Source organism: Chiloscyllium punctatum, chromosome 40, assembly GCF_047496795.1.
Source record: "Chiloscyllium punctatum isolate Juve2018m chromosome 40, sChiPun1.3, whole genome shotgun sequence".
Lineage (NCBI taxonomy): Eukaryota > Metazoa > Chordata > Chondrichthyes > Orectolobiformes > Hemiscylliidae > Chiloscyllium > Chiloscyllium punctatum.
Window position 1 is genome coordinate 68,558,790 of NC_092778.1, and position 19,474 is coordinate 68,578,263.

The window sequence follows — 19,474 nt, forward strand, 5'->3', positions numbered from 1 at the left end:
TTGGCCTTGATTTTTATGTCGTCGTTGTCTACGGGAATAGTGCCAGAAGACTGGAGGATAGCGAATGTGGTCCCCTTGTTCAAGAAGGGGAGTAGGGGCAGCCCGAGTAACTATAGGCCAGTGAGTCTCACTTCTGTTGTGGGCAAAGTCTTAGAGAGAATTGTAAGGGATAGGATTTATGAACATCTGGATAGGAATAATGTGATCAAGGATAGTCAGCATGGTTTTGTGAAGGGCAGGTCGTGCCTCACAAACCTTATTGAATTCTTTGAGAAGGTGACCAAGGAAGTGGACGAGGGTAAAGCAGTAGATGTGGTGTATATGGATTTTAGCAAGGCGTTCGATAAGGTACCCCATAGCAGGCTAATACAAAAACTACGGAGTTTTGGCATTGAGGGTGCATTAGAGGTTTGGATTAGGAATTGGCTGGCTGGAAGAAGACAGATGGTAGTAGTTGATGGTATAGGTTCATCTTGGAGCGCAGTTACTAGCGGTGTTCCACAAGGTTCTGTTTTGGGACCATTGCTGTTTGTCATATTTATAAATGACCTGGAGGAGGGACTTGAAGGCTGGGTGAGCAAGTTTGCGGATGATACGAAAGTCGGGGGAGTGGTGGACAGCGAAGAAGGATGTGGCGAAGGTTACAGCGCGATATAGATAAGTTGCAGAGCTGGGCAGTAATGTGGCAAATGGAATTCAATGTAGCTAAGTGTGAAGTCATTCACTTTGGTAGGAGTAACAAGAAGATGGATTACTGGGCTAATGGTAGACTACTTGGTAGCGTGGATGAGCAGAGGGATCTTGGTGTCCATGTACACAGATCTTTGAAAGTTGCCACCCAGGTAAATAGTGCTGTGAAGAAGGCATATGGCGTACTGGGCTTTATTGGTAGAGGAATTGAGTTTCGGAGTCCTAAGGTCATGTTGCAGTTGTATAAGACTCTGGTGCGGCCTCATCTGGAGTATTGTGTGCAGTTTTGGTCGCCATACTATAGGAAGGATGTGGAGGCATTGGAACGGGTGCAGAGGAGGTTTACCAGGATGTTGCCTGGTATGGTAGGAAGATCATATGAGGAAAGGCTGAGGCACTTGGGGCTGTTCTCATTGGAGAAAAGAAGGTTTGGGGAGATTTGATAGAGGTGTACAAGATGATTAGGGGTTTAGATAGGGTTGACAGTGAGAACCTTTCTCCGCGTATGGAGTCAGCTGTTACTGGGGGACACAGCTTTAAATTAAGGGGAGGTTGGTATAGGACAGATGTTAGGGGTAGATTCTTTACTCAGCGGGTTGTGAGTTCATGGAATGCCCTGCCAGTAGCAGTGGTGGACTCTCCCTCTTTATGAGCATTTAAACGGGCATTGGACAAGCATATGGAGGTTATTGGGCTAGTGTAGGTTACGTAGGCTTCGGTCGGCGCAACATCGAGGGCTGAAGGCCCTGTACTGCGCTGTATTTTTCTCTATTCTATGTTCTATGTTCCTATCGGAAAGATGTTGTGAAACTTGAAAGGCTTCAGAAAAGATTTACAAGGATGTTGCCAGGGTTGGAGGATTTGAGCTATAGGGAGAGGCTGAACAGGCTGGGGCTGTTTTCCCTGGAGCAGTCAGAGGCTGAGGGATGACTTTATAGAGGTTTATAAAATCATTTGGGGCATGGATAGGATAAATAGACAAAGTTTTTTCCCTGGGGTGGGGGAGTCCAGAACTAGAGGGCATAGGTTTAGGGTGAGAAGGGAATGATATAAAAGAGACCTAAGGGGCAACATTTTCACGCAAGAGGGTGGTACAAGTATGGAATGAGCTGCCAGAGGATGTGGTGGAGACTGGTACAATTGCAACATTTAAGAGGCATTTGGATGGATATATGAATAGGAAGGGTTTGGAGGGATATGGGCCGGGTGCTGGCAGGTGGGACTAGATTGGGTTGGGATATTTGAGCAGCATGGATGGGTTGGACCGAAGGGTCTGTTTCCATGCTGTGCATCTCTATGACTCTAATAGGCATCTGGATGGGTATATTAATAGGAAGGGTTTGGAGAGATGTGGGCCAAATGCTGGTAAGTGGGACTAGATTAATTTCCTATATCTGGTCAGCATGGACAGGTTGGACCGAAGTGTCTGTTTCCAGGATGTGCAGTTCTATAACTCTCCTTATCTGAGGCGAAATTAGATTGTTCACAACCTGTATCATCTCTGAACTGAGATGAGATCTGACCACATGTCACTGCTCTTTCTAAGACCATCTACAGTATTCCCACCGACGTAAGACCACACAGTTCTTGCTGCCGAAACCTTTGCCAAGCCTTGGTTACCTCTACTCAGGACTCTCAGGTCTACCTTCCCATATTCTGTATTCAGTGAAGTTGGTGCGATCATAAACTCTGTCACCATCTTTCCATAAAGGGCCTCACCATAAAATCTCACAGAGTTACAAACCAAAGACATTTGAAAGAGATAGAGATGTGTGATTGTAATGCACATCTCTCTGTGTTGGTTTATGGAAAAGACTGACAAACAGAGGTATGCTATCAGTTAATTAAAAAGATTCAATGTCGACTAATCAATATTATTTTATAATTTAATGTGTTCCTTTATTTCATTCTTTTATAGTCCCTTCAACGGTTCCGGGAGAATATGGTTATATATTTCCAGTTAGTTCATCCCTGGAAAAGATCCCTGAAAATCATTGGAGGGAAGTTTGGAACAAGTGTTCTGTCTTATTTCACATTCCTCAAATGGCTGTTTATGTTCAACATGTTCTCCTTCTTGATTAACTTCAGCTTCATCACCATCCCACAATTCTTTGACATGGGCATTAACAATCTCACTTTCACAGGCTTGGAGCTGCTCACTGGCTCAGTAAGTATCATTAATTAACAATGTTTTATTTTTGTGCTTTTTAAAATTGCAAATGAAATCAGAAAGAACTGTTTTAAAACAAGTGTTTGAATGGACTTCTGCTTGTTTTGAAAGCAAGTTAGTGGCACTTACAACAGGCATTGTGTTAACAGCTACTTGAACACACAGTAATTGATGTAGCTGCAGATGAACTGGAGCTGTGAGGTTCTGGGTGCAGCTGGATCTATGGATTAGTGACCAGGTGTCAATGACAAAGCCCTTTGTCTGCCAATAAACATGTGATTGGTTATTAGGTAACTGAACAGCTTGGGGTTGGGAGCAAGATACAGAGAGAAATGTTTTGAAATGGGACCTGTTTCTCTGATCTCTGCAGTCAAACCCATTTTAAACAATTGAAAAACTAAGATTCATCTCAGCAAACTCTGAATAAGTACCACTGAATTGCCATCCCAGATTTTATGCACATATCTGTGCGCGTGACTGTGTGTGCGCGTGACTGTGTGTGCTCGTGACTGTGCATGGGTGATTGTGTGCGTGTGACTCTGTGTGCATGACTCTGTGTGTGTGTGAGAGAGAGAGAGATAGAAAGAGCTGGGAAAATTTGTACATGTGTAAAATATTTAACTTTTGTGAGGACTCTGGGACTAGCAGGCTTAGATTTTCAGTGTGTTACCCCAGTGAGTCATGAGATTAAATTATGAGTATTTCCAATGAGAAGGGAAACAATATTGAAAGATAAACTTTAAATTGATAGAAATATCTAAACATCTCAATTATTTTCAATCACTTAATCTGGTTAAATGAAAATAATTGGAAATATTCATGATTGGAATTTGAATTCATACCCTCAAATAATTTAATAGACAGTAGAAGTCTTTTGAAAATAGGGATTATGTGCATTCCTTAAGATGTAGATAAAATGTAAAAAGAAACATTAATCATGGTCATTGTCATTCTTACCACACTGGCTTTACACTCTGCCCAATCTCATTCTGACTCTAGCATTGCATCCAATCTACTCAGTAAGGTTCTAATTTATAACAAAGCTTTGATTAAGTTAGTAAAAGGTAAAATCTGTTGGGATGTATGACTTTAATCATTATACTCTCATTTTAAGTTCTGGATGTAAGTTTACTCATTGAGCTAGACAGTTTTTTTTCAGATGTTCCGTCACCATACTAAGTAACATCATCAGTGAGCCTCTGGTGAAGCACTAATGTTATGACCTGCTTTCTATTTATGTGTTTAGGTTTCCTTGGGTTGGTGATGTCATTTCCGGTGGTGATGTCATTTCCTGTTCTTTTTCTCAGAGGATGGTAAATGAGATCCAAGTCAATGTGCTTGTTGCTAGAATTCCAGTTGGAATGCCATTCTTCTTACAACAAACACATTGACTTGGAGCCTATTGTTTCTCAGATTGGAAGGATGTGAACAGCAGTGTGAGCTAGCTTTTTGTGGTGGGACCTCTTCAAATAGACACAGGCACAACAGGAATTACATTGAATTCTGATGAGACTATCAAATTGCAGGGCATACCAATTGTGTAGACAATTACAGAACAGTATAGACATGTTAGCAGCATGTCAAGTTATACATTTTTGGGGAAAAAGGAAGTGTAACAATATATCATCTAATTCAAAGTTTGGTAGAAGAATTGTAGCTCGGGTGCTCATTGTTGTGGTTCTGTTCGCCGAGCTGGGAATTTGTCTTGCAAACGTTTCGTCCCCTGTCTAGGTGACATCCTCAGTGCTTGGGAGCCTCCTGTGAAGCGCTTCTGTGCTGTTTCCTCCGGCATTTATAGTGGCCTGTCTCTGCCGCTTCTGGAACGAGGACATGCCGCAACCCAAAGGACTAGCCACACTACCATACATCAGGAGCATTTCCGAACTGACAGCCAGACTACTGCGACCACTAGGACTCATAACAGCACACAAACCAACCGCCACTCTCAGACAACAACTCACCAGGACAAAGGACCCGATACGCAACATGAGAAAAACTAATGTAGAGTACAAAATCCCATGCAAGGACTGCACAAAACACTACATCGGACAAACAGGAAGACAGTTAACGATCCGTAAACACGAACACCAACTAGCCATGAAACGACACGACCAGCTATCCTTAGTAGCCACACACACAGACGACAAGCAACATGAATTCGACTGGGACAACACTACCATTATAGGGCAAGCCAAACAGAGAACAGCCAGGGAATTCTTAGAGTCATGGCACTCATCCACAGACTCTATCAACAAACACATCGACCTGGACCCAATATACCGGCCACTACAGTGGACAGCTGGAACTGACAACCGGAAGCGGCAGAGACAGGCCACTATAAATGCCGGAGGAAACAGCACAGAAGCGCTTCACAGGAGGCTCCCAAGCACTGAGGATATCACCTAGACAGGGGACGAAACGTTTGCGAGACAAATTCCCAGCTCGGCGAACAGAACCACAACATCATCTAATTACAAGATTCTCAAAATTATAGGACTGGATTGTTTTAAGGGTTTAGATCATGGCTTCTAGAAAACAGGGACAATGCAAATTTGCTCTTGAAAGTCCCCAGTAAACTGGGACAAGCCAATCATGGGGCAATCAACAAAGCAAAGGAAAATGATGTCTAGAACAACAGAATTTAATTACAACCCAGTCACCATTATCCACAACACTGTCCTAACAGCCTTCTTGTTTTGCAATGTGGTGTAGGTTCAAGTCAGAATCTCAGTAATGAATTGGGCATTATACATTAATTTGCTCAATAATTTCCCTCCATGATGTAATAGTAAAAGTTTTCAAAAATCTTTAAACTGAAAAATCCATGAACCCTTGATCATGGAAGTGTGTCATGGAAATTTTTCCAATGTTTCTGTGTATTTTTTTTTGTATCTGTGACATCATTGTTTTTGACTGTGAATAGCTAAACTTTTCCTTTTTATTGCAGGGTTATTTTACACAAACTGTGTTTTACTATGGCTTTTATACAAATGTGAGCATTCAAGCAAATCCCACTGCAAAAATGTATAACATGCAAATTGCTTACTTCCTCACGATTGGATGCTACATGCTGAGTTGCTTTCTGTATCTGGTTTACAGGTAATTGGATATAAGTTTTTCAGTTCCTAAACCATTCAGGATAATGATAGGCCAAGGGGCCTGTTCCTGGGCTGTAAATTATAAGACCATAAGATCTTATGGTACAGGAGCAGAATTCGGCCTTTTGGCTCATCAACAGTGTCAAGTCATTCAATCATGCTGATAGGTTTCTCAACCTCATTTTCCTGCCTTCTCCCTGTAACCCTTGATCCCCTTATTAATCAAGAACTTGTTTATCTCTGTCGTAAATACACTCAATGACTTGGCTTTTACAGCTCTGTGTGGCAATGAGCTCCACAGATTCAACACCCTCTGGCTGAAGAAATTCCTCCTTATCTCAGTTCTAGAGTATCGTCCCTTCACTCTGAGGTTATGCCCTCAGGTCCTAGTTTCTCTGATTAGTGGAAACATCTTCTCCATGTCCATTCTATCCAGGTCCCCAAGTATTCTGTAAGTTTCAACGACTTCCCCCATTTTCCTTCTCAACTCCATTGGGTACAGATCCAAAGCCCTCAAATGCTCCTCATTTGACAAGCCCTTTGTCCCCAGGATCATTTCTTATAGACCTTTTCTGGGCCCTTCAAGGCCAGCACGGCCTTCCTTAGATATGCGGCTCAAAACTGCTCACAATATTGCAAATGCAGTCTGATCAGAGCCTTATACAGCCTCAGCAGTACATTCCCACTTTTGTATTCTTGCCCTCTTGAAATAAGTGCGAACATTGCATTTGCCTTCCTAACTCAGACTAAACCTGCATGCGAACACCATGAGAGTCCTGAGCTAGGATCCCCAAGTTCCTTGTGCTTCAGATTTCTGGAGCCTTTCCCCATTTATAAAATAGTCTATGCCACTATTCTTCCTACCAAAGTGCATAACCTCACATTTTCTCACATTGTATTCCAATTGGCACTTCTTTGCCCATTCTCCTAGGTTGATCAATAGCTTTATTTACCTCCATTTGCTTGTGTTAGGTGCAGATGTTTCTATGTGCACATATAACCATTCTAATATTTATTGACAAGCAGAGAAAATATACTTCAGTGTCTTTCATAAAATACTGCATTGGCAGATCAAAGTTAGCTGGATGGGGATGATGTTATTGGACTAATAATCCAGAGATCTAAGGAATGTTCCCAGGATCTGGGCTCAAATCCAACCATGACAGATGGTGAAATTTGAATTCAATAAAATGTAGATTGTGGTGCCTTCAGTGACTTATTCTGACTTAATGGGACTGGTCACATCAGCTTTGGAGTGCCAGTGCTGATCCAGTAGAACAATGGCCTATTAACGGGCAGCAGAGAAACTGGTCTTTCAGCAGATATCTTCTGGGTGGTGATCTTGGTAAAATTGGATACATTTGAACATGAGGGAGGCCATGGGATCAGCGTAGGTAGTTAATGAGGTGAGTATGGTAAGATATGGTGAGAAATCTTATTATGCTCAGCCATGCAAAACTCTCCTAAAATAGTAACACGGCTGACATTTAGCCAAAACACATAAGATTCAGCTGTAAATCAAAAAAGAGTATTCCTGTCGAGAGAATCAAAGCCGAGGCAAGTTATTGAATACGATTCAAGATTTACTTTTGATAGAAACCAATTTCACCTCAATATTTGGCATGAAAATCCAATACCCATTTATTTAGTCCTGGGCTTGTGGTGATTGATGAATAGTTCATATAAAAGGAAAGAGTTTGGAATTTGTGCACTAATCTAAAACTGAGTAACTGCCCGATTGTCTCTTTCAGCTGCTGATTACGTTCTACACATTTTTCCACTCCATGTTCTCTATTTGTTTCTGATTCCCATATTTTGCCATTTACTTTAGGCCTGAGAAACTATTTGATGCTAATTCCATGTTATTCTACTCTTTAAAGATGTTCCATTCCAAATGTTCCATTGACAAGTCCTGACATCCCTCAGCTTATTAATTGCCAAAACAATCCATTAAAGATGAAATAGAGAAAAAAAAAGTCTTTATGAATACAGTTAATAATAATTTAGTAGATTGTGTGTTTTAATTAATAATTTTTCTACTTTAGCATGGCAAGGTCGTTCAATGAAAACTTTATTGCAGTTGGTATTCTGAGTGGTGATGCAGCCAAGCTCCTGTGTTCATGGGACTTCAACATAACAAATGAGAAAGCAGTCGAACTGAAAAAAAGAAACATCAGCAGACAGTTAAAGGTATGTAACATGTAACACCACAAAATTTATAAATTCTGAACAGTTTATCTTACGCAACAATGAATTTCTTGTCATATGTTAAAAAATGTAATCTATTACAAATGTCTTTAAAAAATACATTATCCATTTTAAAAATATCCATAGCTCAACCTTAAAAAAATGATAGAAGGTCTTTAAAGAATAGATAATGGACACTTTTATGGTCATTTAACTTTAGTTGCTAAGAGTGCATTGTTTTATATTTGATAGTTTGATTGGCCTTGGAGAAGGAGAGTAGGAGCAGCATAAACAAATAAAGAAGACACTTAGGAAAAGAACCTCTTTTTCACTGTGTTCAATTAATGTTATTATGCAGTTCTTCCTTCAGGTTTTTTCCTTCCTGGTTGATGCTTGGTAACTAAAAAATCTGAACAAAGAAATCTAATTAACTAAGAACTTCCACCTTGCTGAGGAAGTTTCAAGCAAATCCCCACCCAACAACAAAAAATATGCTTGAAGTAGATGAGGCATCCCATAAAGTTCAAAAACAACTGTCAACATTTTGTTTGAAACAAGCCCCTACATTTTTAAGAAAAAATATAGGTTTACCCTAACTCTCAGTATTAGCAATTCTTTTAAAGAATTCCAAAACCTGGATCTACATCTTCCCCAAAAAGTAATCAGTTCTTCCATGTGTCATGCCCTCTCTATTGAAATCCATCCATTAGTTTTGAGATATAATATTTTGGTGCATCACCTATCAACACATTTAAACAAGAAGTTGCTGTCATTGATGTCAACAGTGTGTGCCTACCCTGCATTGGAACTGAAACTAAAACCGGAAGTTGTATGCCCCATGTTGGTGCCTCTCCCCACTGACAGCTCCCTTCACCACTGGTCACTCCCTTCATCGCTGGTCATCTCACTGGGTCCCTTGCTGGCTATTCCACTGGTCACTCCCCTTACTGCCCAGCTTATCACTTCCCTCAGAGAAGGACTCATTTTTTATTTTGATTTGATTTGATTTATTATTGTCACATGTACCTAGATACAGTGAAACATTTTGTTTTGCGTGCAATGCAGGCAGATTATACCACACAAAATGCATAAGGGACTCAATAATCCTCTGGCTTGGTAGTTTTGAAATCAATTTCTGGGGCACCAGGTTGCTACATGAAATGAGCTTAAAACATGAAGCCATTACCCAAGTCTTGTGTCATCACCAGTGGTGACAGTAAAGAGTTGGTGATGACAGGGATTGTGATGGCATCCCCTTCACTGGCAATGGTTACAGAAACAGCCATATTGTTCATTGACCAACTGACACCACAGGTGAAAAGATTGCCTCACTTAAGTAAAGCATTATAAAATCACAGACACACAAAATTCAGCTCGTTTGTCATTTTGAACTGAGCTCCAAAGGCACTCCTAAATTTGAGAAATCTTGGTCAAGGACCTCACTTACCCCTATCACACTAGTTACCCTTATGTTAGGACCCCTGTAGAGACTGCTAACATTTGAAAAGATATTTGAATTTCTTGTTCACAAAGGGAGGTAGACATAAGTGAGAGCAGCACGGTTGCTCAGTGGTTAGCACTGCTGCCTGACTGCGCGAAGGACCAGAGTTCGATTCCAGCCTTAGGCAGCTGTCTGTGTGGAGTTTGCACATTCTCCCCGTGTCTGCGTGGGTTTCCTCCGCATGCTTCAGTTTCCTCCCACAGTCCAAAGATGTGAAGGCTAGGTGAATTGGCCATGCTAAGTTGCCTGTAGTGTTTGGGGATGGGTAGGTTAAGGGTAAATGTAGAGTAATAGGATAGGGGAATGGATCTGCATAGGTAACTCCCTGGAAGGTCAGTGTGGACTTGTTGGGCCAAATGGCCTGTTTCACACTGTAGGGATTCTATGAAAAAAAGGAAATTACAGACAAGTTAGTTTAACACGTGTCTTTGGAAAATTGTTGAAAATTGTTGATTAAAGAAATAATCACAGGATATTTGGAATGTCAAAATGCAATCCATCAAAGTCAGTTTGTGTTTGATGAACTTGCCGGAGTTTTTCAAGGATGTATCAAGCAAAGTGAATGTTGGATTTCTTGAAGAATGAGGAATGATGTAATTGCACTGGAGTAGTTCAGAGAAGGTGCCCTAGATTAATTGCAGAGTTGAAGGACTTGTCTTATGAGGACAGATCAAACAGTTTGGGCCTATATAGAGTATAATTTAGAAGGATGAGAGGGGATCTAATTGTGGATATTTATGATACTAAAACAAATTGACAAAGTAGACACAAATAAGGTATTTCTTCTGGTAGACCAATCAAGAAAGATGTCATAGTTTTCTCCTAAGGCTAAGTGAGGTTGAGGGTATTTGGAGATGAGGGGGATTTATCTCTCTGAAAGGATTGTGAATCTATGGAATTCACTACCCCAGAGTGGGATGGACACCAGAACACTGAATAAATTTGGTGAAGAGATAGATTTTTATTCAGTAATGTGAAGGGTAATTGGGAGCAGGTAGAATAGTGAAGTTGAAGAAGGGCTAATGCCCGAAACGTCGATTCTCCTGCTCCTTGGATGCTGCCTGATCTGCTGCGCTTTTCCAGCAACACATTTTTCAGCTAGTGAAGTTGAAGCCAAGATAAGATCAGCCATGATTGTAGATTGTAGATTCAAGTAGTCTGAAATGCCAGCTGTGCTCTGAATTCTCATGTTTATATTGTACATTTTAAATTTTTACTCTAACAGGGAAAGTAAAAATGATATTGAGGAGCCAATATTTAGATTAGATTCCCTACAGTGTGGAAACAGGCCCTTCGGCCCAACCAGTCCACACTGGCCCTCCAAAGAGTAATCCACCCAGACCCATTTCCCCTCTGAATAATGCACCTAACTCTATGGGCAATTTAGCATGGCCAATTCACCTGACCTGCACATCTTTGGATTGTGGGACGAAACCGGAGCACCCGGAGGAAACTCACGCTGACACGGGGAGAATATGCAAACTTCACACAGACAGTTGCCCGAGACTGGAATCGAACCTGGGACATGGTGCTGCGAGGCAGCAGTGCTAACCACTGAGCCACCGTGCTGTGTTATGGAATACGTAGAACATTACAGCGCAGTACCTCGATGCTGCGCCAACCTGTCATACCAATCTGAAGCCCATCTAACCTACACTATTCCATGTACATCGATATGCTTGCCCAATGACAACTTAAATGTACTTAAAGTTGGCGAATCTACTACAGTTGCAGGCAATGCATTCCATACCCTTACTACTCTCTGACATCTGTCCCATATCTATCACCCCTCAATTTAAAGCCATGGCTCCTCATGCTCACTGTCACCATACTTGGGGAAAAAAGCTCTCCCTGTCCACCCTATCTAATCCTCTGATTATTTTATATGTCTCTATTAAGTCACCTCACAACCTTCTCTCTAACGAAAACAGCCTCAAGTCCCTCAGCCTTTCCTCGTAAGACCTTCCCTCCATACCAGGCAACATCCTAGTAAATCTCCTCTGCACCCTTTCCAACTTATTAGACAACTTAACTTTAAAGATCAACATAACCAACAGACTGTCACCATGGTGACAATTTGACTCTAAAGTGGACACTTTATTCTCCAGAAACCATTTCAAGGTTATTATCTGTTCCCAATGGCCTCCTTCCTTTTTCCTTTCCCCACCAGCTAACTTCAAAGCCAGGACTGACTTTCAATATGCACATTACACTGGAGTTTCATCCCACTACCAGAACTAGTTGAATTTTCTGGCCATATTTCTCACAAACTAGGTCTACAATATCTGTACGAGCTTCACTTCCTTCCTTTCTCTCTTTCCCTCTCTTTCCCCAACTCCATTCTAACTTGGAACTAAATGGACAAGGTAAAACTGTTTAGAAAACATCAACATGCCAATCACCTCCCTTTGAGAATTGGACATTAATAGTCCACCCCTCCATCACAAGTACGATTCCCATGGTCTACAAGGATTAACATGTTGCTGTTCTTCCCAGAGAGAAAAAAAACCTGAGCCCATCCTTATCCTTTAATAACCAAACCACCCAAGCTTGTTGTCAGTCAGAGTTCATTGTAGGTTAGATAGCACACTTTATTCCTTCACTTCAGCTTCAATTAAGAGTCCCAAAACATAAGAACCTGTCTTTATCACACCTAAAAGCTGTTTTTGCTTCAGCAGTGCTATACAATGTGGGTAGGTACTTCTGCCAATGAAGATTATTCCTAGAATGACTTCCCAATGGAAGTATAAATTATTGCAGAGAGGTCACAAACAAAATAAAGAAACATGTGAAGGCATGCAGCAAGAAGAACCAAAGCAAATTGCATTGTCCTTTAATAAATTACATTCCTAATATCCCAAGAGAAAGATCGTCATTTTCTTCCAGAGAAAATTAGGGTTGATTTGGCCAGTGATACCCACAAGGTAAAAACAATGACTACAGATGCTGAAAACCAAATACTGGATTAGTGGTGCTGGAAGAGCACAGCAGTTCAGGCAGCATCCAACGAGCAGCGAAATCGACGTTTCGGGCAAAGGTCCTTCATCAGGAATGTCGATTTCGCTGCTCGTTGGATGCTGCCTGAAATGCTGTGCTCTCCAGCACCACTAATCCTGTGATACCCACAACCCAGTGAGAAAGAAAGCGCGACTGCATCATCTGTTTACCCACCAGTGAGGAAAGGTTGACATCGTGTGTCATTGCCGAGGGGTCACAAGGAACTTTAACTTTGTTTCTCTCTTCACCAATGCTCTTAGGCCTGCTGAGTTTCTCCATCAATTTCATATTCAAGATTGTCAAAATAATAAGAGTAGTTTGATAGTGTATGGTTACACAAGGAGGCCTCAAGTCAAACCAAATGTTGCAATCTATTTATCTAATCAAATGACTTCTTTCGCTGCTCCTTGGATGCTGCCTGAACTGCTGTGCTCTTCCAGCAACACTAATCCAGAATTCTTTTATTAAATGTTTATTGACAAATACCAAAGAAACTAGTGCATAAAAATAGAGCAAATTAAAGTAATTTTTCTGAAAAATATGATAGAGTTTCAAAACTCAAGAAGACTACAAGATCATATTTGCAGTTAAAAGACTGAATTGTTCATATTTACAGGAAATGCTATCTGAAAAAATGTACTACCATCGGCAACTATCAACAAAACAGAGAATATTGCGAAATTTAATTCACTTAATGGCCTGGATTATTTCATTAGGAACAACATATGGTTGCTGTTTTGGAATCCATTCCTTTTCGATCTCCAATTTTAAGGTATAACGTATATTGAGTTTGCATTTTACCTTTTATATGTGTTGATATACTGAATGCATGATAATGCATTTGTGTATCACAGAATTGTTATGATGCAGGTGACCATGTCGCCCACCCTTCAGCACCAACTCATTGAGCAGTTTAACTTATGGCAATCCTGCTTTTTCCCCAGGACCCTGCACATCATATTCCATTGTAAATAATCACCTAATGTTCCCTTGAATGCCTTAATTTCAATCTGCTTCCACTGCACTTCCTGCAGCGCATTCCTTAAAGAACTGAATCCGAAATAAAAATGTAGGAAAGGGCAGATCAAAATTGAGGAAAGTTGCTGGAAAGTAAATTGTTTATGAATATTCAATCGGAGAAATTGTCAATAAAAGATGAAAAAAATTAAATCACTCAAAACACAATAAAATTCATTTGCATTTTGTTCATTATTTGAATTTCTAGTAAGAAGTCAATAGACAGTAATATCAAGAGATAAAAAGTTAAATCAATATCTCACCTCAAATTAAAATTACTCCCAAAGAATCTGTGTCTGAGAGAGTGAGAGAGAGGCAAAGAGAGAGGAATAGAAGCAGAAGATTGCACATTTACATCAATTTTTTGGAATAACAACGTAGTATTCTTTGTGATGTTAAAGCAAACTTCTATCAGTGTTGATTTGAGCATTTGAATAGGGAAAAGGTATTGGTTTGTGCAACCAATTTTTGCATCATCTGCTACCTTTAACTTAAACCATGCAAGCCCAGTACTGAATGCAGACCAAGGCAAAGTACATATGAAATAAAGCAAGAACACTACCCTGAAATCACTTTTTCAAATGGCTGTCCCTCTGGTATGATGCCATGATTCTGTTGGTAAAGAGTGGTAGCTAAGGGTGTACCAGGTTGATCATTGACAATGACAAAAACAACCTGTCAGAGGAAAGATTAATGTACCCATTCATCAAAATTAATACATTTTGAAACATTAAGATTAGGCATTTGTAGTTTTATAAACACAGTGCATCAAATAATACATAGGCATTACTCTTAAAACATGATGGTTGGGGTCTCAAATGCATAACAAATCTGAGCCAATTATTTTGGACTGATGAAAATCTTGAGAATCCTGACTCTTCTTTACAATCTATCATGTTATTTATTTTATCCGAATCACATGACAACCTTGACACTTGTACATCGCATATCAACATCAAAGGATATTGATGATGATGTGTCACACAACTTGAGTTGAGGTGTTCCATCCTTGCAGGTGCTGATCTGTGCTCCAGTGATTAATGTGTGACTGTAATTTAACTTCCCTTAACCTGACTACAGGAAGTGCAATCCCCAACTCTCCAGATTCTGTTTTTTTCTCTAACGGGCACTTATCATAATTAAGACTCCAAGATCTTCCTTGTGATTAATGGAATTTGTCTCTCTTTGATATCAAAAAGACTTTTATACCCGATTGGTGTCTGTGCCACTGACATTATTAATCCTTTCCTAACAATCTAATTGTTATTAACTTCTCATTAAGCAGACGGTTATTGTATATTATCAGCATCACTACAGAGTACAGCACTATTCTCCAGCTTTGTAAGAATGGTTTTGAGCCAAGGTGGTCAATCTTATGTCTGCTGTGACTCAGGAGCTGCCCCATGGGTACAACAGCTCTGCAGCTTTTGCTACAGAGGAAGGCAGTGAGCTGAGAAGGTGCAAAATTATCTTGCCTCTGTCGGGCAGTAGCACGATGTAAATGTTGCCTTCAAAGATCCAACACAAACACCATATGGTCGTCTTCAGTGTTGTAACAATTTTGTGAGACATACAGCATCTTAGAGAACCTGCCTATCAAGGGACAGCTAGATATCAAACTTACTGGGATTGAATTAAGAAAGCTGTAGCTATGAGCAAAGCTCCTGATCTCATCAAGTACAAGAAACGAGCATTCCTGCAACACAATCGGCATTTGCACAGACCTCTCCCTTCCTGCTGGAAAGAGAGAGGGTGGTCCCCAGGGTGTGAATGATTCCAAGATTAGGACTGTGTATCAGAACAAAGCATACCACAGTAACTGCAACAACTCTCTAGGCGTTATGCAAATGAGCACCATGCTGTCAGCAGACTGCAGATCCTGACTGAATGCATCTATCCTGAATCTCAGACCAGTTTAAGAACTGGATGACCTCCCTCCCATTACAACAATGTCATTGGGATCAATCTTCGTTGAAAGATTCCATGGTCACTGCTGTAGAGTTGGTAAAATATTATTTTGTGAGATCACAAAATAAAAGCAGCTTGAGATCTTGGAATAGAGGGGACAGTAGCAATGTGGACACCTTGAGTCTAGGCGTTGGGAGGTCATGTTGAGGCTATACAAGGCATCGGTTCAGCCACTTTTGGAACACTGCGTTCATTTCTGGTCTCCCTACTATCAGAAAGGTGTTGTTAAACTTGAAAGGGTTCAGAAAATATTTACAAGGATGTTACCAGGATTGGAGAAGCTGCATAGGCTGGGGCTATTTTCCCTGGAACATTGGAAGCTGAGGGGCGAACTTAGAGAAGTATATAAAATCATGGGGGGCATGGAAAGGGTGAATAGCCAAGGTCTTATTCCTAGTGTAGTGGAGTCCAAAACTAGAGGGCATAGGTTTCAGGTGAGAGAGGAAAGATTTTAAAAGGACTTAAGGGGCGACTTTTTCATGCAGAGGGTGATGTGTGTATGGAATAACCTGCCAGAGGAAGTGGAAGAGGTTGGTACAATTACAACATTTAAAAGGTATCTGGATGGATATGTGAATAGGAAGGGTTTGGAGGGATATGGGCCAAGTGCTGGCAAATGGGATTAGATTAATGTAGAATATCTGGTCGGCATGGATGAATTAAAACAAAGGATCCGTTGCCGTGCTGTACAATGCTTTGACTCTGTGACTCCATGACTGTATGACTGTGACTCCATGACTGTATGACTGTGACTCTATGACTGTGACTCCATGACTGTGTGACTGTGACTCCATGACTGTGTGACTGTGACTCTATGACTGTATGACTGTGACTCTATGACTGTGACTCCATGACTGTCTGACTGTGACTCTATGACTGTACGACTGTGACTCCATGAATCTGTGACTCTGTAACTCTGTGACTGTAAAATTAGCTGAATGATAGGAAACAAAAGATAATGGCCAATGACTACTTTTTGATCTGGAGGAAGTTTGTCGTGGAGCTCCTCATGGGTCATTATTGGGACTCTTTCTTATGTTGATATATATTAATGATCTGGATCGTGCAGGGGACAATTTTGAAGTTCACAGATGTCACAAAATACGGATGAATTTTAAATTGTGTAGAACTTCAATAACATTGACACGTTGGTAGGGTGAGCAGATAATTGAAAGATGCAGTTAAATGCAGAGAAGTGTGAGATGAAACTTTGGGATAAAAACATGGAGAGACCGCATAAGATAAATTCTCATCCTTGATGATGTGCAGGAGCAGGAACACCTGGGTATGTATGTTCATAAGTCATTTAAGGTGGTAGGATGTGCAGAGGGTAGAGGCATACAATATTTTAGACTTTATAAAGAGACAATAAGAGTACAAGAGTGAAGAAGTATTGTGGAACTATATATGACACTGGTTAGAGCCCAGGAGAAAGTGACAATCCCCTACACCTCCATCCAAGATCCCAAAGGATCCTTCCACATGTGACTGAGATTTACCTGTACTTCCACACATGTCATCTACTGTATCTTTTGCACCCGATGTGGTCTCCTCTACATTAGGGAGACAAGACACCAACTTGCAGATCGTTTCAGAGAATATCTCTGGGACACCCGCACCAACCAACCCCACCACCCAGTGTCTGAACACTTTAACTCCCCCTCCCACTCCACCAAGGACATGCAGGCCCTGGGCCTCCTCCATTGCCAAACCTAACCACCCGACGCCTGGAGGAAGAACGCCTCAACTTCTGTCTTGGGACCCTGCAACCACACGGGATTAATGTGGATTTCACCAGCTTCCTCATTTTCCCTCCCCCTACATTATCCCAGTCCCAAGCCTCCAACTTGGCACCACTTATTTGACCTGTCCACCTTCCTTCCCATCTCTCCACTCTTCCCTCCCCTCCGACCTATCACTATTACCCTCACTTCCATCTGCCAATCGCATTCCCAGCCACCTTCGACCCCAGCCCCACTCCCCTCCCATTTATCTCTCAGCCCCCCGACCCACAAGCCTCATTCCTGATGAAGGGCTTATGCCCGAAAATTCGATTCTCTTGCTCCTCAGATGCTGCCTGACCTGCTGTGCTTTTCCAGCACCACACTCTCGACGCTGGTTAGAACCCAGCTGAAGTCCTGCATACAGTTCTGGGCACCACGTTATAAGAAGAATATGAATGCACTGGAGACCGTGTTGAGGAGGATTATGAGGATGGTTTCAGTAATCACAAACTTCTGTCGGACGAATGATTGGAGAAGCTGAATGTGGTTTCCTTGGAAGGAGAAGGCAGAAGAGAGACTTGGTAGAGATCTTCAAAATCATAAGTTGACAGGGAGACACTGTTCCCACTCATAATAGGATCAAGAGCCAGAGGGCACATATTTTGAAAAAGAAAGTAATATGAGGAGAGAAAAGTTTTTTCCCACAGCAAGTATCCAGATTTGGAAAGCACTACCTAAAGGTAGAATAGAAATGTGTTGAGGTTTATGGGAAAAAAGGCAAGAATTTGACAAGAAGTCAGAATACTTGGACCACTAGTGCAACACAAGGGTTGAACAGCCTCCTTCTGCACCATACCAGTTCTGATAGTCTCTATTTCCCTGGCCCTATCTCTAAGATTCCTGTTGATTCCCATTCTGTCCTTTTTAACTGAAACCCAGTTTTCACAAGAAACCTGTTTGTCTGTTAACAGAAAGCATTATTCCAATCCTCACAGCCACCTCTGCTTTGTCACTCTGCACAGCTGCATCTTTCTTGTCTCTCTGTTTGTCTCAAAGAGCAGCTTGTCCTTTTTCCCTGTATTTTTATGTAAGGTATGAAAATTGTCACCTGATATTTCTATAAGTTTTTGTTTGAGTTTCTCCCTGAGCTGGGGTGCTTCCTGAATTCTCTGATTCAAATTGAAAGAGACATTTTAAAATATAGCTGTCTCATAAAGTCCATTGTTCATAATGTTTCTGCTATGATTTGTTGAATTATGTCTATTTAATTGGAACCAATTCAATATTTTCAGTCATTCTAAAGAAATTTGAAAATGCCAAAATTTTGAAGATGAGTAAAACAAATAAAGTTCTTTATTTTGAAGCTTGCAGAAAGATAATGGAGATCAGAAATAAAAACAAAATGCTGGGGAAACTCAGCGAGTCTGGCAGTGTCTCTGGGAGATAAGCAGAGTTAATGTTTCAAATCTCTTTTGAAAATTATACGGGTATAATGTATATTTGAAAGCTACTATTTGATATTTGTGTACGATAATACTATAAAACTCCATTTTGATAATTATGTAATTGTGAAACAATATGTTTGAATGAATATTCCAAAGAAGAGTCATATTGGAGTTGAAGCATTAGCTCTGCCTACCTCTACACAGACACTGCCAGGCCTGCTGAGTTTCTCCAGCACTTCGATAGTATTTCTGATCTCCACTCTCCACAGTGGTTTGCTTTTACATATTTGAAAGACCGATTATTGTTTGCTATCTATATCAACATTTATCATTAAATTATTGAAATGGACAAATATACAGGCAGAACATGTACACAAAATGTAAAGTTTTTAACAAGAAAGTATTTTGTTTTGCAGAGATTATTTTAATTAAAATCAGTTAAGTTCAACTAGCAATCCAGCTTATATTTACCCTAATATATTCTGTCCAAAAACATATTTATCAACTAAATTACTGGGCCTACATGTACTCAAGGAGAAATTATCAACCTAGTAAAATACTGAAGCATTAATATCTAAAAACTGAAATGCACAAAAAGTTTTCTTGCATAATTATAAATTTTCTATTAAACTTTGGGATTTTGATGTGAAAATATAGGTGAGGTTGATAGCATTCAC

General features: G+C 40.6%; 1 protein-coding gene across 1 annotated transcript in view; it reads left to right on the forward strand.

Moving 5' to 3' along the window:
- The window catches only part of tmc5 (transmembrane channel like 5), a 225,925-nt gene that overhangs the window by 124,365 nt on the left and 82,086 nt on the right, over positions 1-19,474 (forward strand). Inside the window, exons 8-11 of the mRNA XM_072560203.1 lie at positions 2,609-2,857; positions 5,808-5,959; positions 8,004-8,148; positions 13,260-13,415. Of these exons, the coding sequence (XP_072416304.1) occupies positions 2,609-2,857; positions 5,808-5,959; positions 8,004-8,148; positions 13,260-13,415 (702 nt within the window). The remainder of the gene's footprint in view (positions 1-2,608; positions 2,858-5,807; positions 5,960-8,003; positions 8,149-13,259; positions 13,416-19,474) is intronic.